Here is a 26,618-nt window from a genome sequence, read left to right on the forward strand (position 1 = left end):
GGAACAGGGTTGTGTTACTACAAGATTGAAGTCATCACTATAGAAGTTTTATGGTCGTCATCATGAACGCGTGGGTCGATAAGATTTATTCACCTGCACCATAAAAACTATGTTCAACATGCCATAGTTTTCCTTTCCTCTTTCGTCTACCCTGGACTCGATGTTTTATAAGCAACTCGGTGGGTGTTTCTAGAAAAGCAGAGGACGCTTACTCTACCAGGGCCGTAGCCAGGTTTTCTGAATGGGGGTGCGAACTGATCACTGATGAACAATTTTACTTGGATATATTAACTGGTATGATTTATCTGTAATTACAGGCTATAATGTAAATCAAAGTTTTTTTCTGTTTTTTTTTTTTTCAAATAGGGGTGCCATCGCACCCGTCGCATCCCCTACGGCCTTGCCTAGCGATACACCTGGTCCATGCTCCCAGTTTTTTAGTGGAGTCCGAGTTGCTCATTCACTTTTGTTGCTTTGTACGTATTATTTTAGTCATATTATATTCTTTATTGAGTATGTCTGTTTTCCATGTCTGGTCCTTGTCCCTGAATTGCATTCTTTTGATTTCCGCTAGCATCTTGGTTTCCTTGCATTGATTACTCTTGGACTGTTGTAATGAAGAAATCGGCAAAAGAGTATTCGGGTAAAGGGACATGTTTGTATGGGTACGGTTTACACATTTCGATATGTACCGCCCTTATATTCTTTATTTATGAATCTATCACTGATTTCTGGTTCCTTTGATTTTTTGGACTTGTTCTTGGTCTTGGTTTTCTTAATTTCTGGATTTGATTTGTTCATAGTATTACTTTCAATTCAAAATATCTTACAACCTGTAAATATTCAGTATGACCATTGTGTTGGGTCTTTTTCAGAAATTAAAATAGGGCGTTAAATGGAATATTAAGTGATACATTGCCATAATGGTGAAAAAGGGGGATGGCAAAATATTTAAAATACATGTATCCAAACTAGAAAACTTCTTATCAGATTTTGCTGATAATCAAACTAACCAGTATATCATGGTACTTAACAGCTGCGCTAAGTTTAAAAGAAAAATTCATTGCTCTATTTTCAAGTCATCTTCTAGAAACCTACAGGGGGTGGACAAACAGACTGACAGACACATCAATTTTGGGAGAATACAACATTTTGTGGTGGGCATAATAAGCTCTGCAAACAATAAAAGTGTTATCAAGTGCCTGGTTCTTATATAACTGGTCAGATCTTAAGTAACAGTCTGGGAAAGAATCATGCAAAGGCTACACATTTTTATTTTTGTTATTAAGTTGTATTGTGGGTCTAAATGAGGAAATATATTATATTAAATCTGTCTGCTCTTAGGAGATAATCCACATTGAAAATCAAACAGTTTCTATTGTATTTTAGTATCATTTACAGAGTTATCTCCCTTAATTTTGAATTCTGCAAAACATTCTATATAATTGTTACCTCATAGAGCACAGGTTATACGAAAAGCCACAAATTAATTTCTGCTAAATAATAACATTTTAAACAAAATATCAAAAATAAAAATATGTAGGCTTTCAAATCATGAATTGCATTTTGCATGATTTTTAGCTAGAGTGTTACTTAGGGATTCTTATCATGAAATGTTCTCTTGTGTCTTCTTAATGCACTTTGGAAGTTAAATGCTCTTCCACATGTCACACATGTGTAAGGTTTTTCACCAGTATGTGTCCTCATATGCCCTTCCAAGTCAATTTTCTGACTAAAAGCATTTCCACACTCATTACATATAAAAGGTTTTTCACCAGTATGTGATCTCATGTGCCTCTGAAGATCAGCTTTTTCAGTGAATGCTTTGCCACACTCAATACACATGTGTGGTTTATCACCAGAATGAGTTCTCATGTGCCTTTTAAGATTCCCATTTAGGTTGAAGACTGCACCACAAATTTCACACTTGAATTGTTTTTCACCAGTGTGTATCCTCATGTGTATATGCAAATTACTATTCTGGTTGAATCCTTTCCCACATTTTTCACATTTGTAAGGTTTGTCATTTATGTGTATTCTCATGTGTCTATAGACATCCCCTTTCTGTCTGAAATCTTTACCACAGACATGACATGTGTATGGTTTTTCACCAGTATGTGTTCTCGTATGTTTGTGAAACTCGGCCTGGTGACTAAAACTTTTACCACATTTATCACATATGTAAGGTCTGTCACCAGTATGTGTTCTCATGTGTGATTGCAGATTACCATTCATCAAAAATCCTTTTCCACATTCACCACAAACATAAGGCTTTTCACCAGTGTGTATTTTCATGTGTTTTTGAAGGTTACCTTTTAAGGAGAATCCTTTGTCACATTGCCCACAAATAAAAGGTTTATCACCAGTATGTGTTCTCATGTGTCTTTGAAGGAGCCAGTTCTGAATGAATGCCTTATTACATAGTTCACATTTGTAAGGTTTATTACCAGTATGATTTTTTATGTGGAGTAAAAGCTGATGACTTTGGATAAACCCTTTCCCACACTCATCACATGCGTAAGGCTTTTCACTATTATGGATTTTCATATGGTACTTTAAATAGTTGCTGGTCTTGAACCCTTTACCACAGATATTGCATCTATTAGGCTTGTCTGTAAGAGTTACTGCTCCTGACATCTTAAAATTTGCGTCAAATTCATGGTGAACCCCAGCAGTGGTGACTTCTATGCCATTATACAAAGTATCTAAAGTCAGTTTAAAATTGGAATTATCCACATCATATGACAAACCGCCATTATGTTCAACATTACTTTCACTTTCACTTTCACGACTTTCAGCTATAAATAAAGGGTATTTCATTGGTAACCTTTTGCTCATAGTTATACTCTGCAAGAATGAGTTCAATTTCTCTACTCTACATGGTTGAGGGTCTAAACCAAAAATAAAAAGTGGGGTAAAAATATTTCAAATTTGATAAAAAAAATTGTCATGTTTACAAACACTCAACCGATCCTCCTTCAGACCCCCACCCAAAAGTTTTTATTTGTGTTTTTGAAATAGAAAAGCTTCTGACTGTCTTAAAGAAAAAAAAGAAGAAAGACACAGATATTTTTTTCTATCCTAGATGGAAAAACAAGTTAAAAATACTGGATGCTTATATTTAGAATCGATCGTAAATAGACTATTGAATGCTCTTGTCCATGTACTAAGTCTATCACATGTTTAATCTTTGCAGATTTTGTTTTTTATTGCTTTCTGAGTTTAGTGTCACACTTATTTCATCTGAAAATAGATATAAAGATAAAAAAAATCCCTACTACTGACCCTCCAAAATTTTAGATGGGTGACCTGAAACACAACATTATTTTTGTTCAGCCTAAATATTTTTTCAATCAATTATCTAATCATGGACTATAATTTTATTAATGGTACATGTGTAGGATGGAGATTTTGACTGATAACTATGTTATAAGGAACATGCTTAACACATTAAATATTTCTTGACACATTAATGCAAGAACTAAATTCCCTAAATGAATTTTATTACTAAACATCTTTCAAGGCCAAAGAGGAGTCCTTCAAATTTTCAGTTGGTTTGAAGACTAGATCTTAATTTTATTTTGCAGAAATAATAGAATATTACCGAGTTGAATAATTGTCAGAAATAGATATACTGGTTATAAAAGAGGTATTGAATAACAACATTTGGACTATATTTCCCGTGTTTAAAAATAGAAGGAAGTTCCAGTGACATAAGGTATTTTGATCCAGAAGGAACAAAGACCCAAAAAGTTACGAGAAGTAACTTTTTTTGTATAATTGACATACATGTATGTTTGGCTAGTAACTTGTCTCCTATTGATTCAGCCACTAACTAACTGAAAAACAAACCTGAAAGGGCAACTCCAAAACCCACATCTTTGCCATTAACTTCTGGTTGAAGGTCTCCAGACATAGAACATTGATTAATTTCACCCAGTTCTCTTTTCACACCAACCATGTCAACATACATGATGAGATCCTTTGTATTCACACTGTTCATTGTTATGACACTAGAAAACAAGAAACAATGCAACATGCAACCAAATCTGTATAAATTGAACCTAGATGCAGATCCAAGGACTGGCATACCGGGTATACGCCCCCCCTTAAATCAATAAAAAAATTTTACCCCAAGTTTCGCCCCTTAATATTTTTTGCCTTGCTTTGCACTGCATTTAATTCAATAAACGCCCCCTCCCCAACCCAAATCCTGGATCCACACCTGGAACTCTACTTAAGGAAGTAGACCTAGGGTAAGGGAGATAACTCTTGAAATCAGTGATATGTTCGTATCTTATTCAATTTCACCAAAGCGCATCAAGCTTTCATTTAAAACAGAATGAAATCAGTCCAAGTTACTTTGATGTTTATAAGAGATTCATATAGAATGCTGAATACAAATGTTCCAATGATTTATAAGAGTTGTGTAAAAATCAGACAGATCATATAATATCAGTGGCACAGGGTAGATTTTATCCTACTGAATTTTTAGTTCCGATGTAATGTGTATACCATATGTATGTAAAAAAGTATAGTTTGTTTTGAATTGACAATGGATGGCTTGGAAAATTATTTTAAAGTTCCCTAACAAAAAAAGCAAAATTTGCTTGAATTAAAGAGTTATCTTCCTTTTTTCAATGAATTTCAATGCTTTATATATAATTCATTTCTCTTTTATAATGCTGCAGTTAATCCGAAACTAACATTCAACTTTGAGAAAGGATGGCCATTTGTGATATGACATGGGTGAACATTTTTTTGAAAAGAAAATTTGTCATGTGCCACCTACTGCCTTGTTTTTGCCTGGTACACTGCTTGAGACTTTCAGGTTTCCCCGTACATACAAACACACTAATCAGCATAACACACAATAAAACAATGCTCCTATATATAGTGTGCATTTATGTACTTATTTCTTTCAAAAACCATTGAATAAGCATTAAGTACTTCTCTGTCTAAGAATCAGGCAAAATATATAGAAGGTGTGGCACATGAAGGGATAAAACGCAGAGATTTTATTGCATTAACCAAGTATTTATACCTGATAACATCCAGAAATAACCATCAAACTGTTTGTAAAATTTGCCTTTTTAATATAATGATAGGTCAAATTTAGTTGAAATGCATTATGGAAAAATCACAGGAAAATTTTCCAGCACTTCTTCTTTATATAGGCAGTAAAAAAATATCTAGGTCACAGATGCTTCAGAATAAATTTAAATAGCTTTTCAGTTGTTTTCTAGATGTATTGAATATATTTGAGGCGCAAAAGACAAAATTGAGAAATATGATGTGCCACCCATTGCCTGATTCTTACATGGAATGGTACTTAAAAGCAAAATCCCATTTTATTTGATTTAATGCCCAGTTAGAAATGAGGGAGATTAGAACAATCAATGTTAATCACTACATTATGCTCAGAATACCACCACTCACACTATTTTAGTCGAAGCTGGGAAAGGGAGACAATGTATATGTACATGTCACCATGAAGAAGCAGTACACCATATAAATGTATCTAACATTATCTCCAGTAGAAGCTGAGAAAAATTTCCAGTATGCAGCACGTAAAAAGCTACAAAGTCGTTCAGTAAACAGGAAGTAGATATGGGACAAACCTAAAAAGAAGAGACACAATAAATGTTAATATGAAAAAGCAATATGCCACGAATGTAAGCATTTCCTCCTAAATTCAAGCTGAGAAATCTGTTACAAAAATAACAACGGACAGATTGACGGATGTACTGAAGGATGGACAACATGATTGCAATATAATAAGTGAGAGCATAATTTTGAAATGTGATTCAATTTTAGTATGATAAATGCCAGTTATGTCTCCAAAGAATGAAATACATTGTACTTCCTCAGATTATCAATTTTCTCAGTAAACGTACAGGAATTAAAAGACATACAGTATAGAAAGAGACATACTGTGACTGAACACAGACATAGTGGTGTATCGACTCTTAGAGTGGTTCTAAATAGTTTTTTTTTCTAATAGAGAATTTGTGTTACTTTCTCTAGTATTGGGAGTGGTAATATTTATTACTTTAAATGCAGAAAAAAATTTTAAAAAATATCTTCATTGACTAAAATGATATTCACTGCCACTCTAAATTGGTACATCACCATATCAGTGATCAATTACAGTATGTTTCTTTCTATACTATAAATGCCAATGCTGGTAAAAATCGCAACAGGCTTGCAGAAGTTTTGCTTCCAAGACAATATATAATACATGTACTTTTCAGATTACAAGTAGTGGCTTATTATCTGATTTTGTACAAAAAAGTTAAATTATTTCTTAATATTTAGCTATTATTAGAAATATATTTATCCAACCTTCAGTCTAATCATCCACAGTCATCTGGTTCGTGTCAAAAATATATGGAATCGTGATGGAAAGGAAATGTCAAACTTATCCGCAAATGAATGACTATAAATGCCATTTTGACCTGTGTTCTCATTTGTTAAACTGAACAGTTTTCTGTTATTGTTATACATGTGTACTAGTTTGACTGCATATTTGATAGTGGGAGCAAGCCCCTGTGCTTTAAAAATTGACAGGTTTTATGTTGGTCAGACAAAGAAAATCACAGAAGTTTGATGATTGGTGTCAAAGTTGATACATAGTGACTTTACCAGATGTTTAAAAAGTTGTTAAATATAAATATCCCACCTGTTAAAAAACACATGAAATGTTTTTAAACTTTCAGATTCTATAAAGGAGGACCAGTGTGATTGGATATGTTTCACATCTACCATTTAAAATGTGCCGGACTGATTAATGTACCAACACAATCTTTCTGGATGTGTAAACTTTGTTAAGAGTCTTTCAAGTTGGATTAATGTGTATTTGTTTTAATTCTGAATGAATTTTAATTGTTATTTGTTACATCTGTTACGATGTAAATTGTATTTGTATCAATTTGTATTTATTTGTATAAAAAGAATTTCTCACAATTTCCACATTATTTACGTAAATGAACCGTTTCAATCATGATTCTGTGTGTTATTGACTAAAACTGGATGTGTGGTTAATTAGCCTATAGTGTTGAGGCTCAATGTCCACTAATTGCGTGGACAGGTAGTTCCATAACAAAAAACCACGCATTTTATGTTTATCTTTCATGTTTTCATCGGATATTTTCATTTTTTGTTTATAATCAACATGCGAGGTTTTATCATGGGACGCCCTTTTGCGGGAGTAACGTTCCGGCGAATTGACCTGCGGGATGTTTTTGTCCAGATATAACGTAATAACAAATAAAAATATTTAAGAATGATTGAAGTACAAAGTTAAAAGACCTGGCTGTAAAATAATTGTTTTACCAGATGCAGAAATTCCATTACAAACATCCAAATTTGCTTTTAAATGAGCACCTGTAAGATTCCATTAACACCAGAATCGATCAGTCCTGAGAAGCACATTTCCAAATAGCGATCAGCAAATATTTAGGATTTTTAATGCTGCAACGAAATTCATTAACACATCATTTTGTCAAAGTTAAAATATATTTGAAAATCATGTGGTGAGTATAAAAGTAGTATAATAAAATTAAAAAATTAAGGTTTTCATAATTTTTTGTGATCATTGCCTTTGGAATGAAAAAAAACTTTTAACCTTTAAATAAAATTCATTCCACCATATGAATACGAAAATGCAGTCAGCCGTAACATAACACGATATCAGCTTCTAGGCCAGATCACTTCGTGTTTTCATTCGGGAATATTATCTTCCAAACAAGGTTTGTTGGGATAAATTAGACTTCTTTTTCTTGTAATTATATAGTTTTGTTGAAAAAATATTCTTAAAATGTCTTAATTTAAAGTTGATTTTTACACCTTGAAATTAAGGACCAATGATAAAACCTCGCATTTTGACTATAAACAAAACATGAAAATATCCGATGAAAACATGAAAGATAAACATAAAATGTGTGGTTTTATGTTATAGAACCATGTGGACAGGCAGCCAATGCCTTAAAATAACTCATAGTTAATTACAGTCTGTAGGTCCGCAGTTCTCCCTATGAATGAAGCTACCTAATTGTTGAACTTCTTCACACAAAATATATTGTTAAATGCTATGGCTATGAACAATAATGTCAGTATGGACCATACTATGATACAGTGATCGATGAAAACATAAAGTCACTTTATTAAGGTCAATATTAACGACAAACAAATAATACATAACTGGAAAACTTACATAATCTAAACATCAGCAATTTTGCATTAAATGCCAACAACTAAAAATCGAATCTGTCACATTTTTGGGTTAAATTGCTACTGGGAAGGGAAACAGTTTATATTTCTAATCATCAGATTTACGCTCGTCACTCGGCACTGCCGTCACAAAAACATATGGCGAGAAAAAAAATATAATTCAAGCTATCGTTAGCCCACGTATAACCAGGGATAACGGTCATGTCCCCGACCATTTAACTGTCCCTACCTAAAATAAATCCAGAAAAAAGTCACGAGGAATGTATACGTATTTGTAGCATATTTAGTCTCTCCATGATGCAGTAATTTCCTGATCGGAGGTACATGTATATCCAGAGAAAAGGGAGAGTCCGGTGTTCTAGTATGGCCCATTAAAAGGGGTTGCTTCCAGACTATATTTTTGCCTATTTTTGTCAGTTTATTTTCGATTGATCTCTGGGTCTACTGCTCATCCAGCAGTGCTAGAGGTTGTCTGGCAAGCTATTTTCTGACTGGATGGCCGGTATGGAGGAACGGAATTCCAACCTCTTACGTTGTAGGAGTAGATCTACTGCCAATATATTGGATAGAATCTGCAAAAACAACGATAAAAGCTACATGTAAACAAAACCATATTAAAATAATGTACTTAAGTCGTGGATATTTCGTGCATTATAAAGCTAACACAACGTAGCTTCGAGGATATGATTTGATTGTCTTTGTTGATATAAACTCAATGATTCCCCCGCCCCCATCCCCCCCCCCAAAAAAAAAAAAATCTTTCGTAACGCATTGTAACTAATCTAACGCCCGATATGAGTTACGCGGACGATCATGATGATCAACTGACTGTTCCTTTACTTGGTGTAATTGCCGTTTTCGTGCTAAGAATATATACTAAATACGATAAATCAAGGAGTTAGATGCTATATATAAATCCTTGAATACATGTATAACCATAATGTAGTACATGTATTTATTAAATATGATTATGACCGACTAACGTCCTTGGCTATTATTTGTTCATGAAAATCATTTATGTACTTTTAAATAGTGAGCAAAACATCATTCCAATTTATATAATTATCATAGTAGAAACTTTTTTTAAATACGGATGAAATGTACCCCGCGCGGTACCCCCCCTCTCTGTGTGTGTGTGTGTGTGTCGTAAAGCATGCAGTATTACGAAGAGAGGTTGTTTTCATTTTAATGGCGAAGTTCTGTTGTTTCAATACCTTAGTCGACAGCGTTTTCTCGGCTACCTGCATATCAGAATATTCCAATTTTACACGTTCAACTGTTAAGTGTAGTTTCGAAAATACCTAAACAGATTAAATTTGGATAATGTGACATACACGAACTGCAAATCTTCATTTGCAATATAATATGCCTAAATTTTGAATCTTATATTATCCTCCAGAGCGAGATATACATTAAACAAAGAATCTTTGCATTTAAAAGAAATCATGCATGCTGTAATTGATACTTCTTCAGCGTAATAGCATAGAAAAACCAGCGCTTAGAACGTCAAGGCTAAACCACCTGACTGTTCTTGCAAAACCTCTCCATTCAAATATAGTCCTTCTGGTCACGTCGTTACGGGAGATTTAACCATCATGGAAAACGAATATTTGCGTAATATCCTTTCTAAAGGTCCCAAGCACCGTGAACCACGCTCCATAAATTGGAATTATAACTTTAAAGTTTTTATGGATGCCGTCGAGGACTGTGCAAGAAAATGGATAAAATGAGAACAAGAAGACATTGATTCTCTGTCAGAGTGGTTAAAGGCCGTGAGGTCTTTAATTTTGAAACGAATGAAAGTTTTAAGTAGTTCAATGAGTGCCAAGGCTACATCACTTTCCAAAGACCCCGATGTAGCAAAAACATTGTCTACTATGAAGGCAAATATGTTGTCGTAGCAGCAGACAACCCAAAACAACATTGTTTTTGTCTGCAAAACGTTTTACATCCAATTTTTATTATCAGAGGTAGACGTAGAAAATAATAGCAGTGATAAGACCTTCATGTATACTGCTACCACACTCTCCAAAGAAGAGGTATTGGAAAACCATAAATCTGTGCTATCCCCTTTTGGTCTCTGTACCAAGGACGATGATCGTGATTTACCGTCTATGTACTAGATTCCTAAACTCCACTTCATATCATAGCTGGATCTGCAAAATGTACCACCAAACCTCTTTCAAAACTTTAAACTTCTATACTCACAACTATCAAAGAGGGTCTACAGTCCTACCACAACACTTGTTACTCCCGTACTGGTATTAATTCAATGTGGATCCTGAAAAATTCGAAAGATCTTTTGGAGACAATTAGTTTAAGACTATTATCTGAATATAATAGCATTAAAACCTATGATTTTTCAACACTGTATACTTCTATTCCCCATACTCAGTTAAAATCCCGACTTATACATCGTTGTTTTTCCAAAAAATATAGTACACCTAGATACAAATATGTAATTCTTGATGGAGATTCCTCATAATTTGTAAGAAATAATTCCAAATCTTCTTCCAAATATACAGAGGAAGATGTTTACAAAATTCTGGTATTTTTAATCGACAACATATTTGTCAAGTGTGTTGGACGTGTTGGACGGAGTCCGAGTTGCTCATTTACTTTTGTTACTTTGTATGTATGATTTTAGTTACTTTATGTTCTTTGTTGTGTATGTCTGTTTTCCATGTCTGGTCTTTGTCCCTGGATTACATTCTTCTGATTACCGCTATAACCTTGGTTCCCTTAATTACTCTTTCAACAAACGGTCGGCATTCCAATGGGAACAAATTGTGCTCCTTTAATTGCTGACCTACTCCTTCACTCTTATGAGGCTGACTTAACAGCTGATCTGATCAGAAAGAAAAAAACTATCGTTTGGCTAGATCCTTCAATCTCAGTTTCCGCTATACAGATGACGTATTATCTTTAAATAATCCTAATTTCGGGGATTTGATACATCGCATCTACCCAAAAGAACTTGAGATAAAGGATACTACAGACACTGTGAAGTCAGCCTCATATCTTGACCTACACTTAGAAATCGATGGTAAAGTTAAACTATTGACCAAACTTTACGACAAACGTGAAGACTTTTCATTCATAATTGTCAACTTTCCTTTCATATGTGGCAACATCCATTCAGCACCTGCGTATGGAGTGTTCATATCACAACTCATACGTTATGCCAGAGCTTGCCGAAACTATGCAGACTTTTTGCATCGCGCTAGAACTCTAACAAATAGGCTTCTGGAACAAGGTTATATTGCTACAAGATTGAAGTCATCACTACATAAGTTTTATGGTCGTCATCATGAACTCGTGGATCGTTATGGTGTATCCATCTGCACCATGAAAATTGATTTGTTCAACGGGTCATAGTTTTCCTTTCCTCGTTTGTCTACACCGGACTTCACTTTTTAAGTTTTTTAATGTTTCGAGAAAAGCAGAGGAGCTTACCCTACTGGTGCACCAGGTCCATGCTCCAAGTTTTTAGTGGAGTCCGAGCTGCTCATTTGCTTTTGTTATTTTGTTAACCCGTAGCAGGACATTCTGACTTTACTCAGAATTCCGAGCTTTAAGTTTGGAATTCCGAATGTATTATTCGAAAATCTGTACTTAATTTTGGAAATAGTTTTGAAAGTGAGGACTTGGGCATTTTTTCACTCAGAAAATGTTTGGAAAATATGGACTTCAAATTTTTTTCACTCAGAAAATGTTCAGAAAGTAGGGACTTTCACACGAAAAACATTTGGAAAATTGAACTTAAGAATTTTTTTTTCCAATTAAAGTATAATAGAAAAGCTGGATTTAGAATATTTCCTCTTAAATAGTTTAAACAAGACTCCATATATCAAATTGTACAGTATAATTTGTAAAGTTTACTTCAATAGAAACATAGCATGTATAATGGTTTGAAAAAAAATTCTACATTTATGCTCAAGGGTCTGAACTAATACAATTTCCAAGGTTCTCAATCAAAGCACTATACTACAATACATGTATCTGCATTTGTGTCTCAGATCAGAGTATTAAGCTTAAAACACATAGAGTAGCATCCACATTATACAAGGACTTTAATCTGGTTTCAATTCTTCTGACAAACTGTAAACGACTCATCTGAAATCAAAAGTTAGACTAGATATACAATGTACCCTTGTTTGGGTCCTAGTTGCTCAATGATACATGAATGATAATGTACATGTACATAGGTAGTACATGTATTATAAAAATCATTTTAAGTTTAATATATTGACTGATTACATAAAGAAAGTTATTTTTCATCTTTTTTTTTCCACATGTGTATGACAGTGACATCACAAACTTATTAAATGCTAACTTATTGTATTTTGAAGTTACAAGGATGTAATGCTCTTTTAGTTTACACAACCTCAAAACCTGTTGTGTTCATCACATAATTGAGAATATTACAGCACAGACAGGCATTCCTGAATTACTACCATTTTTTTTTTAAATTTGCACACTTCATCTTAAGGGTAATTAAAGAAATATTCAGTATTGTATACCCATCACAATCCACAATTTACAAGAGAAAATGCCAACACCTTTCTTTAGAATGCATGAAATAAATACCACACATACAGTATGTTTGTTACCACTTCCATTATTAGTTTTTGATAATGGCCAGTATTATTTAAGTAATCTAATTAATTTTGCAGACTGGACAATAAGTCTGCAACTCACTATTCATTATCTTTGATTATCTTTGTTGGTACAATTATACTCTCAAAACCTCAATGTTTACAAGTAAAAAAATCACTATTTCTGTATACTGCAACCCATACCTTAAAAAGAATGAATGTATAAAATTAAATTGTTGGGTTTCACTATGTAATGAAGTACTGAGAAACTGCCATTCAGTATTTGATTGTCATGGAGAATTTGTCGAGAAATTTACATTACTTAAATTACAAATCACCAATTTATTATTTCTGAAGCATTTGTCCATAATAATCAATGATTAGCGAGCGCTGCGAGCTCTACGGTTATTATGTGTACTTTCTAAATTTCCCTTAAGGTTTCCCAATACACTAACGAAAAAAAAGTCATGTCCCAGAAGTAAAAAAAAAGTGACTGTCCTTACGGCGAAAACACGTCATTTCATTCAATCAAACAAATAAGGAAATATGGGTTAAGATTACATTTCAGTAGAAATAAATTCATCTTTTCTGATAGTTTTCAAGACTTTTTCTAATTTGTTTTAATTATTTAAAGAAGTGAATGCTATGTTTATAAAAACTACGGGAAACACGTGGATGTACGTACGTGTATCTCCGCTGTTCCGCTGTTGTTGTTGTCAAGAACCTAACCCGCCTCAGAAAAAAAATATAACTCCGATTATATTATCAATATCGCAGCATAGCCTTTCTAAGATAGGAAAGGCAATAATTTTCTTGTTTGGAATTTGCAGCTGTCATCTGAACTTTGTTTATGTCAAATGTAAAATATTCCCACCATACATGGAGAACTGTAATATTTCTTGGTATATAACTTCGCTTCTTCGACAGATACCTACCAAGATGTCATTGTTTTCTCGTTGCACTTCGATTTCAAGCATTCCGCCGTTGATCGTATTTACATACGGGCATTTTCGAGATACGACGAAAATCGTAAATTTAAAATGAAACTGAATTAAAATAGTTTGAAAAGAGTATTTGTTTGAATGATTTAATAAAAAAACAAATTAAGAAATTATTTCTCAAGTGAAGAATTATTTAAAAAATATCATTTTAATGTCGACGAAGTCCTTTACGTAGCTCGATTTTGATTGGCAGATATATCCGGTCCTACTTAAATACGACTGCATACGCCTGTGGGAGAAAAGCATACGCCTGTAGCATTAATATTGTGTTTTCTGTGGAAATAATATTATATTAGCTTAGTAAGATGTATTTTGTTCAAATAAATTATCTTTCAGCAAATTATTTCTTGATGCGAAGTAGAACTAGCCGATGTAAATAACGATCTGACAGGCGTTCGACATTCGTGATTGCGCATGCTTAATTGTGTATTGAAATAAAACATGTGGACATGTGGTTTACAAAGTTGACAAAAAACAAGCCGCCATGATACATGCATAATGCACACACTTCGATCATTTGAACTAGGAAAAAAAACGAGAAATAATTGATGATAAAAGTCGACATGTTTGTTTATAAAACAACATTCTGACCTTTGAAATGTCGACAAGACGAGTTTTAACCAATTATTCTGACTTATTTTGAAAAAAAACTAGGAATCGGGTGTACCCTATGAGCTTCTATAACTAGTCGTGTGTAATCTGTGGTTATTCCAGGAAGTAAAAAGATAACATTCCATACTAAACCAACAGGGCGTTTTCCTCACTAACGTTCAAATAAGTTCGTGTTAATTGGGAATACTGACCAGTAAAGAGTAAGATTTACTTTTCCATTCAGCATTTACTTCAGTTCATTGTACCGTCTCCTTATATTGTCCGTATTTTATTATTTCATAATTGTTCATAAATATGTCAAGGGTCAAACTTTAAGACTAAGACTAGTTTGTTTGTTTGTTTGTTTGTTTTTTTGAAATATCAAAACAGAATGAGATCTGCCACATGCAGTGTACAGTCGTTAAGTTCATGTATAACAAGTATTAATACATGTATATTCAAGTACCAATCCACGTAGAATTCAGACACTGTCAATGGTAAACATGATTCATGGTGTAGAATCAAAGTACTCATGTACTGAATCAATATATATCGATCGTTTTATCGCCTCAAATATTCGTCGTATTGCAAAAATATGGAATAAAGGGAAAGTACGGGAATCGAATTCAAATCTTCGATCTTGACATAAGCTTATTGTTATAAATGGTTAATATTAAACTCATCGTTTTATTTTTCTTAAATTCACCATTCTGATTATGAAAGATATTTAAAAACACACACACACCAAAATGCATTATAATGCATCATAGTAGCGTGCCAGTTTGCCCAATGTTCAGGTTCGATATCGGTTTACATGGAACACTCCGATATAGCCCATAATTGAACTACAAACTACTAGTTGACCATTCCCAGTTTTTAAATTTTCACGTCGAAATTCAGTTTATCGACCTCCAGGTTGAAACTGTCTGTTCAATAATTCAAATTTAAGGAGGTAGATATAGGCCTCAAGGCCTGCATAAGACAGTTTTCCCAATAAGTACTCGGCATTATTCCTTTTCTTTGATTGAAGACTATTTACAATCTCGCTGGGTTTTCATTTCTAGTTAAACATCAAATGGTTTATTATGCATTTAAAAATGAATAGGTAACTTGAATATAGTCGTATGTAGTTCCCTTTTTCCCTTTAAATGTGGCTATTGTTAACTTATTCATTATTCTTATGTGCGTTTAACTGAGCCACTTCACAACGTATATTATTTTCAAATAGTTTTTCCTTCCTACCCAAAACACAATTAATTGTTTGAACGGAGCGTCAGCGACCTATATAAATGTATGTAGAATGCAAGACCAGAACTATGAATGGCTAAAATATTCTGATGGAAGTAGACGATTGCACAAGTGCTCCGTCCATCATTGTCATAGCCTAAAATCATATTAATTATAATGATTATTGGGATATGTTTCAATTTCTATATTAAAATAATGGATCTGGTTTGATTGGTTCTGTTATATTTCATTTCTTTCGATTTCGTTCTTCGTTTCGTTTGATGTTATATTGAGTTCGTTTCGGACTTTACAGGTACTTCTGATACTCTGTATTATGATTGAACTAGGAAGCTTTAAGACAAACTGCAACAAGTAGCTATCTTACCGTGACTCAATGTCGCATTGTTTGGCAAACTATAACAAAATGTTTCCTATAGAAATTTATAGTTAATTAGTGACAAGAGGTGTCAAGTGGGGACAAGAAAGGTCAAGAATTCGAGAAATTAAAGCGACATTTTTTTTTCATTTATAGGCAAAATAAAGTGACATAGGAAAAAAATGATATAATTATTGAAAAAATGAGTTAATTATTTTTAGGAAAATTTAGAAAAAAAAACGGAAGTCAACTGATACAAATTTAAAATTAAAAAAAAACATCTTTTCAATTTGACCAATGAACCGTTTGAACAAATTAGATACTACAATTCATAAAGAAACTATATCTATATATATTAGATTTGATTTGATGTGTTTTCAAATTGATAAAAATATGGAAACATGTTTTACGTGAAATAACAAAAACGAAATTATTTGGAAACAATATTAAGTAGTATGATTAAAAGAAAGGGTGATTTTTTTCCTTTAAAGAAAAATATAGCAACATGCATTGTCATAGAAGAACTTAGTTCAAATATATTATAGAATAGGTTATTATCTAGAGAGATATGAAAACTTGAAAAAATAATACCAAGATTAGCAATATGCCTTACTCTAAAAAAATGGGTGTATTGGTATGTCGTAAGTTGTGTGGTCGGAGCTGAGAGGTCGAGGGCATGGCATAGCTCCTCGAGATGTCGACTGCCTCCCCCTCCGACACGTTTTAATGGACAGTCACTATAGTTTTCTTTTCGAGTGACATTTTGGTGTTTGGGAAAACTAGTTAATGGTAGAGTCTGGTGGAGCGGTGTTGGTATTTTCTTGCTGTGACTCTGCCATACTTTTATTTTTGTTTTGTGTCCGTGGCCCATCGCACACTGCATGCTTTCGAGGCTGGCCTGGTAAATGAAGATATCAAGTTTTTACTCTTTATTGTCCTAAACGTACACATGCAATGATCAAAATATATTTTTCTAATAATATAAGCGTAATACTACATGTATTTATACTTTTATTTATTTAATTTATATACTTTTTCGTTTATTCATTTTGATAAATAAGAATTTAAATATTTATATTTACTTAGTTGCTTTAAATGGAACTTCAACTAAAAACATTACTTCTAAAATTCTAATTATAAAAGTTGGAAATAAAATATCAAATTTAAATTGTTCACGTACCTGGTAAATAAAGATATCAACTTTTTACTCTTTATTGTCCTAAACGTACACAGTGATGCCAGGGCTGGGTTGAGCTCCCTTAAAAACACAGTATCACGTGCTGTCGGACCTGTCTTTATTTACCAAAGCAATCTCTTAATTTTATTTAATGACCAAATATGAATATTCATAACGCCTGAGTATATGGGACGTTTGGTTTTGTAAGATTACGTTTACTCAAACTTACTTTATCTTTCATGTCTAATATTGTTTTAATGTATTTATCCTTAAACAATGGAAACTATTACCCAAAGCAATTAAATACATTTTACCAATCTCTATAAAGTGTCAGTTGTTTACATAAATTATTAGTAAGACAATTAAGCAAGTACCAAAGAATTCAAACCTATTTATTCTCCTGTCACTGATTATGTATTATTCAATATTACAAATATTTCTTTCTTTCGGCTAAATGTACAAATATGTCAAGACATTATCAATTGACTTAAGCTAAAATGCAATTTTATTTATTTTTGATTTTTTGCAGAATCATGTAGAATTTTACTGCATCACAGTATATATACATATATATTTTTCCCAAGCCACTGATACAGGGCGCATAGTTGTAATTAGTATTACCGGTAACTCGACATTGTGTTAAATTTCTGACAACCTTGTTTTTTTTTTGAATATTTTCTTGTTTATATGTTAGTATTTAAATTTACACAAATAATTCCCTCTCACTGTTATCTTCATTATATCTTTTATATTCAATGAATTTTGATGACATATTTCGAAGTCAGTTGTCACGGCCTTTTGGAATATCAATGGATCAACAGCAGAATATTTTTGTGTGATCATGACAAACATAATTTATTACTAATTTTCAAGACAACAAACTTAGTTAATATTGAGGTAGCCTTTATAGTGCAATTTTTCAAACAACCTTTTATCTTCACATGTTTACCTTAAAAATATTCTTTTCCTGTTTTTTTAAAACAATATTTTCCTTTTTTTTTTTTTTTTGCTTTAAATCAAACACATAAATAAACAATTGTATGCCTTTGTTTAAATGAAAACAAAATTGCCTTTGGGCTATTCCACTTTTTGTTTCTTGTCGCTTTTTGTCACTTCCTGTCGTCAATTAGTGAGACTCGCAGACTGACGTCATCATTGAAACAGCAACTCCGCGTCTGTCTGAAAGGCGCAGAAACACCGCTAATTTAAATCCCTGACTGTGTTGCATGTCTGTAAGTCATACAAACATATTGTCCCTCAATAACTGTGTTGATTTTCAAACTTATATATACGGTTGTGCCAAATTAAGACATGACAGTAACCTTTTGGGATTCAGTGCAGGAGGTATATTTTTGTTTTGACTACCACCGATCCCGAAAGGGATTAGACATGCCAGTACTTAAATTTGAGATTTCTGAGAGGTTTAACCTGACTCCTACGTAAGAAGTTTGAATTCCGTTCCCCCATACCCCAACTCTTAGGATGGCACCAAGTCAGAAAATAGCTTGCCAAATCGCCTCTGGCATTGCTGGAGTAGGTTTAACCTATGTAATCACAACTTTGGATTTTTTAACGGAAAACAAGGGCTTAATATACATGTACGCACAGTCATTTGAATATTAGTGACAAATAGCAAGAAAAGAGTCAAATATTGCTATTTGTCGCTACAATTCAAACGACTGATGTACGTATCTGCCAAGTCAGGTCAAGAGGCTTAGTATTTTGACCACTCCGCTCCATGAGGGTTAACCCACTGTATGAATAGTAATTAAGGGAACCAAGGTCCTAGCAGAAATCAAAAGAAAGTAATACAGTGACAAAGACAATACATGGAAAACACATATACCAAAAAAAAAAAGAACATGAAGTATATGTAACTAAAACAATACATAAAAAATAGGTTAAGTGTCCTCTGCTTTTCTAGAAACACCCGCCGAGTTGCTCATAAAAAGTGCAGGGTAGTTGAAAGAAGAAAGGTTTATATAAACTCATTCTAAAGTTGATAAAAAAAAATTGGTAATAAGCTGAATCCACCGCCGTCAAAAGAAAAAAATATCCCCAGTGCCAAATCACAAAATAATAGTTAAAGCTACGTTTCACAGCACAGCTGTATGTAACTGATTTTAACCAGTATGAAAGATCTAAACTCATTCAAAAGTCAATAAAAAATACATTTTGTAACAAGCTTAATCTGTTTTTGGATTCGACGCTGGAGAAAATTTTTTGCTTTGACCACCACCGTCAAAACAAAAAAATATAACCAATGCCAAATCCCAAAAATACTAAGCAATATATAATTGATTTTAAGATAATTGTCTCCTGGAATAAAATTAAAATTCATATTTTTCACTTTATATTGCAGAAAAATGGCGTCATTCATCAACAAAAAAATTCAACTCGACTGTGAAGAACACAAGCAAAGATATCAGTATTACTGTAGATCACACGATTGTGTTATTTGTCAAAAATGTCGACTGGAGTCCCATAAAAAGTGTAAAGACACTTTAGATATAGAAGATGTCATCTGTAAAGTAAAATCGTCTGCAGTTTTCGAGGATTTGTGGACCAATATAAAAACAAATCATCAAGCTGTCTTGAATGCAATCATTGATAGGGAAGAAAATGTGAAAAAACTACAGAAAAAGAAGGAAAAACTATCAACAGAGGTGAAAAAAAGAACACAAAATCTTATTGATCAAATTAAGAAACTAGAAAACAAAACATTATCAGAGTTAGATTCAGTTGTAAATGAAAATGTAAATGAAATCAAAGCCACCACAAAAATCCTAGAATCAAATAAAAGAAAACTTGGTGAATTGTTGGAACAGGAGGAACTCATTAAGAAACAGGCATCAAATTTCCAAACATTCATAGCAACAAAACAAATGGAGAGAGAAGTTGAAGAATCAGTAGAAATCTTACACAAATTATATGAAAAAGGAGCCATGGATAATACAGACATAGAAATGAATGAAAACATCACAGCAGACGACACAATTTTTGGAATAAAAACTCTGTGTGACATTAAAGTATCAAGAGAAAAACAAACAACATCCATAGACATAAACAAACCAAACATGGGTCAGGCAGAAGTGAAGACAATATTCCCCAGACAACTGACACTTAAACAACAGTTTGCAGAACGTCAAGGTTTGTGTACTGGTTATTGTACGCTGCCTAATGGACTCCTGGTGTTGACTGATTGGCTCAATGGTGTAGTAAACATACTACACAGTAATGGTCAACACAAATCATCAGTCAGATTTAATGGAGTAGCACCATGGGATGTAACAGTCATCAATGAGAACCATGTTGCTGTTTCTAATCTTGGCCATAAAACAATCTCCATCATAGATGTAGACAGGAGTAAAATCATTAAAACACTTCAGATAAAGAGTGAAGTCAGTGGAATTACACATAGTGATGGACATTTATACTTCTGTGTACCTGAGGTAGGAATCCAAAAAATTAATATAGATACAGAAAAAATAGACAAACTCCATGATGACCGGACTGTTGATGGTGAGTCATGTATAGACACAGATGGCAACAGAATATGTTATACCTGTCCTGACAACAACAACGACACAGTTACTGTCTTAGATTCTGACCTCAGAGTTATCTTCACATTCAAGGATCACAATACAATGTCATGGCCTCATGGAATATCAATGGATGAACACCAGAATATTTTTGTGTGTAATTATAACAAACATAATTTATTACTAATTTCAAGGGATGGAGATAAACATGAAGTTGTAGCCGGTGGAGATGATGGGTTGTTTTACCCTCTGTGTGTACATTATGATAAAGTGAACCATCTCCTCATTGTTGTTGATGATAATGTGGTCAGGATATTTACTGTATATTGACTTTTGATGGAGAACCAACACTGAGATAAACAAATTATTGAGATTAATTCAATTTCAAGGTAAGAAAACATTTCCACCTTTTTCTTAATTGTCAGACATAAATAAACATGTGATAATTAACTTGATTAAAAGAAAAGAAACATGATTTAATTTTTGGACTTTATTTTTTATATGTATACTCGAATTCACCTCAGGCTGTTTGCAGTATTTTGTTTTAATTATCTTTTAAATTACTCATAAGTTTATTTAAAAAATGCCATTTTATTCATGTCGTTCTTTACTACAACTTTCATACAATTATTTTTCGTTCTTACCTCCGAGATCGAAATATTTCCATATTTATTTTTTATGAGAATTTTGCATTGAGCGTATTGTTTATCCGCCATCTTGTTTCTATGGGTATTTTGAAATGTTCCCTATTATCTCACAATTGAAGAGCTGAAATACCATGATTTCCTGCCACATGTCTGGTTCCCTGCCAATTAAATACTATATGTGGTAAGTTATATATTAGGTACCAGGTGTAACATTTTCATTCGGAACTTCGGGTTTTTCTTTCATTAAATGTAAATAGCAGAAATATGATATAAGATAATTCTAAAAAATAAAAACAGGCTGAGGTGAATTCGAGTATTTAAAGTTTGTTTTTCTAAAGTAATTTTAATAATATCAGGCATTTTCACCTTTGTTTTAATTGTCAGACATAAATAAACGTACATTTGTTCATATGATAATTAACTTGATTAAAAGAAAAGAAACATGATTTAATTTTTGGACTTAATTTTCAAAAATCTTGACAATATTTGACAGAACTTTCTACTTTTATCTTGGCATAAGATTACAAAAATATGATAATTATTAACTTATTAAAAAATCTTTCAAAAAGTACTGAGAAATTTCATATTGAGTACAATGTAAAATAAATTTAATTTATATTTTTTTATCAATCAGTGTTGGTCTTCATCAAGATTGTCAAATACATGTACATGTATCTACATGTAGATGTATCATCATTGAAAATAATTTTTGCCTTTTGTTGTATATATTTGCATTTTCATGTTTCTAAATAAATGAAATTTTCTCGTTTGAAAACTGAAAATAATTAAAATTAAAAATTTTAATACTAGTATTACATTGTGTAAATATGTAACACCATTACAAGTTACAACATCAAAATATGAATGTGGTAAAAATTAAGTACATGTACATGTACTGTATTAGTGATTTATTCATACCCAGTATTTAGTTGTAGGCCTTTAAAAATAACTTTCTTTAAAACAATAATTAAAAAAAAGTACAGTCATGTAATGTACATGTAGCATTTGTTTAGTCATGGTTTGAATTAATTTAATAGAATTTTTTTTGGGCAACATGTGATATCCTTATAAGTCTTCATTGCTTCAACTACAATGAACATATTTTTTTTTAAATGGTTGATTTATTACAGAAATTTTATTGTTTTTTTTTCTTGAAATATCAATTACATGTATATTATTGAAAGATATTACTGAGGACATTAAATTACCCAGAACAGTGATTACATGTACTTGCAACTTCAATAATTAAAAGAAATACATGTATAAATGTTGATTTTTAAGTCAGTTGTTGTAAATATATATGTGCATGTATGTGTATTTGATTTTATATATTTAGCACTAACAGGGGTGGATGGAGAAATTATGAAAAAGGGGAGGGGTGCCAGGTTATTATCTGCTCATTAAGGTCCATAGATTACAAAAATTAATGATTATTGTGTGTGTGTGTGGGGGGGGGGGGTACACCTTGAACCCCTGGATCCGCCACTGTAATTATGTTGACACCTATACCTGTATTTTATAATTAGTTCAAATCTAATGAATGATTCATGTGAGGAACAATGCCAGTTCATATTTTTATGACTAATAAGATTATAACATGTATATGTACTTTGAATGGTGCATTTAGAATGATTTGGTGTTTTTTTTTCTCTTAATGGACTAAGACAATATTAATTTATTAAACAAATTCAGATTTAAAGATATATAAAATATGTTTAATCTATAATGATTTAATTTATCAGAAATCTTTATAACAATATCAGAAATTATCTTTTTTTTTCTAAGAAATGTTTTTCAGAAAAATGTTTTAATTTAATTACTTAATTATCTTTAATAACTTTTTACTTTTTTATTTACATAAATGTGATACATTTTGCAATTAACTTAATTAAAGATCTTTAAAAGAAATAATACAAAATTAGTTTATATAGTAAAATGATTGATTTTTTTTGAAATTATTTCATATTTCTTTATTAATAAGTCCTGGTCTTCACCAAGTTTTTTAAATACATGTATCTATGTGTCATCAGTGAAAATCTGTTCACTTCATTGTTGTTGTACATGTATATAGTTGTATTTATCATTTTCGTGTTTCTATCTTTGATTTAGTCATACTCAAATGATTTAAGAAATATTTATTTGTTATTTGTCATGAATATCATATATACATGTACATGTATATTCTTTGAAAAGACTCTTTAAAACAATGAACATTTTAGGCACTGTAAACAAATAGTTATAACTTATTGTAGTTATAAATATTATGAATACATGTACATGTATGTATCCTTTTACTGACTATTTATAAAAACAATACTTTCAAAAAATTAAAATGAAACTCTAAAAGAAGTAGTTATGTAAAAACATGTATTATACTTCATTTTTATTTTTGTCCAGGATTTCAATTGTTTTACAAGACATTTCAACTTCAACTTTGACAACTTGTGATATCCTTGTACATGTACATGCAAGTCAAATTTATTTTTGTATTTTTAAATTTAAATACATTTCTTCATGTACTGTACATTTACAAATCCTTCTGAAGTTACATGTATATTCATTTTTTTTTCTTGAAATTTGAAATATTTTTGTCTTTAAGTAAATAAACTGAAAATTGTTTTCACTGATTGTAAATACATGGAGATTTCTTCAATACTTACCATGTGTACAGTACATCATCTAGTTTAAATGTAATTTTTATCAGTATATAAATGTATATGGCATGAGTAGAATGCACATTTATTTATTTACAATATTTGTTTATTTTTTATTTTTATTTTTTTTTTTGTAAATATATATGTTTCGTTTTCGTGTGGATGTACAATGTACTTGCAGAGTTTGATTGAAAAATTTAAAAAAAGGGGGTTCCCCCAAGGGCACTCAGGTCATTATTTGCTCATTGGATATTTTGAATGAAGATACATGTAACACAAATTTTCCATCACCCCATGAACTCCCTGGATACCCACTGTAAATATGTTTACATCAATTATTTATAGTTCAATTCCACCTAAGTCTGACAATTTAATAGGAAATCTCAAGTGACTTGTTAACAAGGCTTTTTCCTGAGATGAATAAACCCAGTTTTTATTTTAGAACTAATGAGGTCTAGCCATATGGAATTACATGTTCATGTACATTGAATGGTAGAATGATTTGGAATTTATCTTCTGATACACTAGGAACAATATTCGTGTATCTACATGTAGATGGCCAAGGCATGGTGGAAGTTGGTTTTAAACACTTAGTGAATTTGGATTTTCCGATAATGGGCGAATCCAACATATTTTATCATGATCAATATGGATATTAATGACAAACCTAATATTTAATGTCCATCAAAATTGTGACACATTCCAATAGAGTCTGCGGAATATGTATTCATCTTCAGGACAAAGTAAACATGAACTTTAAAGATTGCGTATAGTTCTAGAGACTTTGCTGATTCACGGAGTCTTCAATTATGGATTATCGCATGAAAGGCAAACTATTCGGATTCTTTTTTTAAGATGGAATTATTTTTTCTAGCGAGAACTTCCATTTATGCAGAAATAAGCTATCAAAGGTTTTTCATGTATTATACATTGTGTCTTGATTATTTGTTTGAACTTGCACTTCAGCATGTTGAAGAGTGAAGTTAATAACACTTATAAAATACATGTACATGTAGTGTTCATTTGTAATTATTCATTCAGTTGTAGAGATTTCCAAATTTAAAAACATTATTGGTAATTGGCTAAATTGGAAAACATTGTTATGAGGCAAAAAAAAAATTATATGTCAATATTACTTGTTTTTTTTTATTTTAACACCACACCACAGTGCACTTTAAAAGCATATAATTTTGGTAAGGTGAGTTATAATCTTAATGAAATGCACATAAAATGAACATTTCAAGGGCAGCTAATTCTGTCAAAATTTATTTTTTCTTACATTCTCTTAAAAAATTATTCTGAACAAATCTATTGATGTAGAGATCAAAGTATAATTTTTTTCAAATAAAGAAAGTATCCTTGAGTAAAATTATTCTGTCATATTTGTGGGTTATGGACATGCATTTTTCCTGATTTAAAACTTACACTTAATTATTTAGTATCAACAGAGATGCAGTCCAATAATATTTATTCTAAAGTTATGGACATGCATTTTTCCTGATTTAAAACTTAAACTTAATTATTTAGTATCAACAGAGATGCAGTCCAATAATATTTATTCTAAAGTATATTGTATTACATTGTACAGATAGTTCTAAGGGAGATAATCCATTTTGCTTCCATGTCAATGCTGTCCATCATTCATCAGTAGTAAAATTTTGTTTCTGTGAACAAACAAGAATTTGAATCATCAAGATTTTTTTCATAGTGGGGACTTTTGTTTTTTTTTTTTGTTTTGTTTCGGTTTTTTTCTTTGTTCTTTTTTGTACACTTTATTACAATATTTTAACAACATTTACCACTTCATTTTTTTGTAATTTTTTTTCAATGCTATAGAAGTTAAAGTTCTGAAGTTACTATTGCAATAACTTAATAATACATGTATATCAATTTTGATCATGTGTAAATTAAATATGCTTTCAATTCAAAATTACTGTGAAACATTATCAAGCCATTCCAGTCCTCCATATTAGAAGAGAAGAGTTATTGTTCCTGAATTTTTTCAAGTATCCAGAATTTTACTTCTAATCCAAGCAAATTTGATATTTTTTTGTGTAAATTGTCATGTAATAGTATTCAGACTGCTGGTGTAAAAAAAAAAATAAAACATATTTTACGAAAATCTCTTTTTGTTTGCCCTTTAGGGCTAGTTTTAAATGTCCTTGCCCTGTCTCTGGCCATTTTCTGAAGATGTTCTCATGAGGGGTTAATTTTGCGCATTTGCAACACAATGGTATGACGCCATGTTATCTCTTCTTGGCTTTAGCTCTAGTGTCAATGGAAGAGCTGTTAAAGTGTGGTCTTGTTGATGTTTTGTCAAGATGTGTCCAATTTATCGCTACCATATGATGATATGTTTCATGCTTTCCTGATTTTATCTACTAAAGGGGTCATGTCTTCCTGATTGTATCTACTAAGGAGATCCATGTTGGAGGCCTTATTAAAGAGGGTTCCTTTCAATTTCACTAATATAACATTATTTTACACAAGAAAAGTTTGAAACAGATAATTTACTGCGGTGGAATAATGGTATCACGCTGTCGTTAGTTTGTTATTGTTGTCTGCCATCAAAT

General features: G+C 32.0%; 2 protein-coding genes across 9 annotated transcripts; one reads left to right on the top strand and one right to left on the bottom strand.

The window, feature by feature from the left end:
* Positions 1–770: 770 nt before the first annotated feature.
* Positions 771–14,934, bottom strand: LOC148599857 (uncharacterized). 7 transcript variants are annotated; one of them, XM_088558798.1, is made up of 7 exons: positions 14,635–14,934; positions 12,934–13,034; positions 10,235–12,348; positions 8,216–8,804; positions 5,440–5,621; positions 3,853–4,013; positions 771–2,798 (listed from the first exon to the last, which is right to left on the bottom strand). In XM_088558798.1, exons 6-7 carry the CDS (start codon positions 4,001–4,003, stop codon positions 1,594–1,596), a joined length of 1,356 nt encoding a protein of 451 aa, XP_088414924.1. In that variant the 5' UTR covers positions 4,004–4,013; positions 5,440–5,621; positions 8,216–8,804; positions 10,235–12,348; positions 12,934–13,034; positions 14,635–14,934; the 3' UTR covers positions 771–1,593. The 7 variants fall into 7 exon arrangements, with proteins under 7 accessions (XP_088414924.1, XP_088414926.1, XP_088414922.1 ...); XM_088558800.1 differs by lacking the exon at positions 14,635–14,934 and adding an exon at positions 13,766–14,025 and having other exon boundaries at positions 771–2,705; XM_088558796.1 differs by lacking the exon at positions 14,635–14,934 and adding an exon at positions 13,766–14,016 and having other exon boundaries at positions 5,532–5,621.
* LOC148599858 (uncharacterized) lies at positions 14,491–26,167 on the top strand. Of its 2 annotated transcripts, none has more exons than XM_088558791.1 (2): positions 14,491–14,643; positions 19,565–26,167. In XM_088558791.1, exon 2 carries the CDS (start codon positions 19,569–19,571, stop codon positions 21,072–21,074), a length of 1,506 nt encoding a protein of 501 aa, XP_088414917.1. In that variant the 5' UTR covers positions 14,491–14,643; positions 19,565–19,568; the 3' UTR covers positions 21,075–26,167. The 2 variants fall into 2 exon arrangements, with proteins under 2 accessions (XP_088414917.1, XP_088414918.1); XM_088558792.1 differs by lacking the exon at positions 14,491–14,643 and adding an exon at positions 18,317–18,434.
* The last annotated feature ends 451 nt before the right edge of the window (positions 26,168–26,618 follow it).

This window comes from Perna viridis, chromosome 13 (assembly GCF_037379345.1).
Source record: "Perna viridis isolate PV_CMFRI_1.1 ecotype Kerala chromosome 13, ASM3737934v1, whole genome shotgun sequence".
Lineage (NCBI taxonomy): Eukaryota > Metazoa > Mollusca > Bivalvia > Mytilida > Mytilidae > Perna > Perna viridis.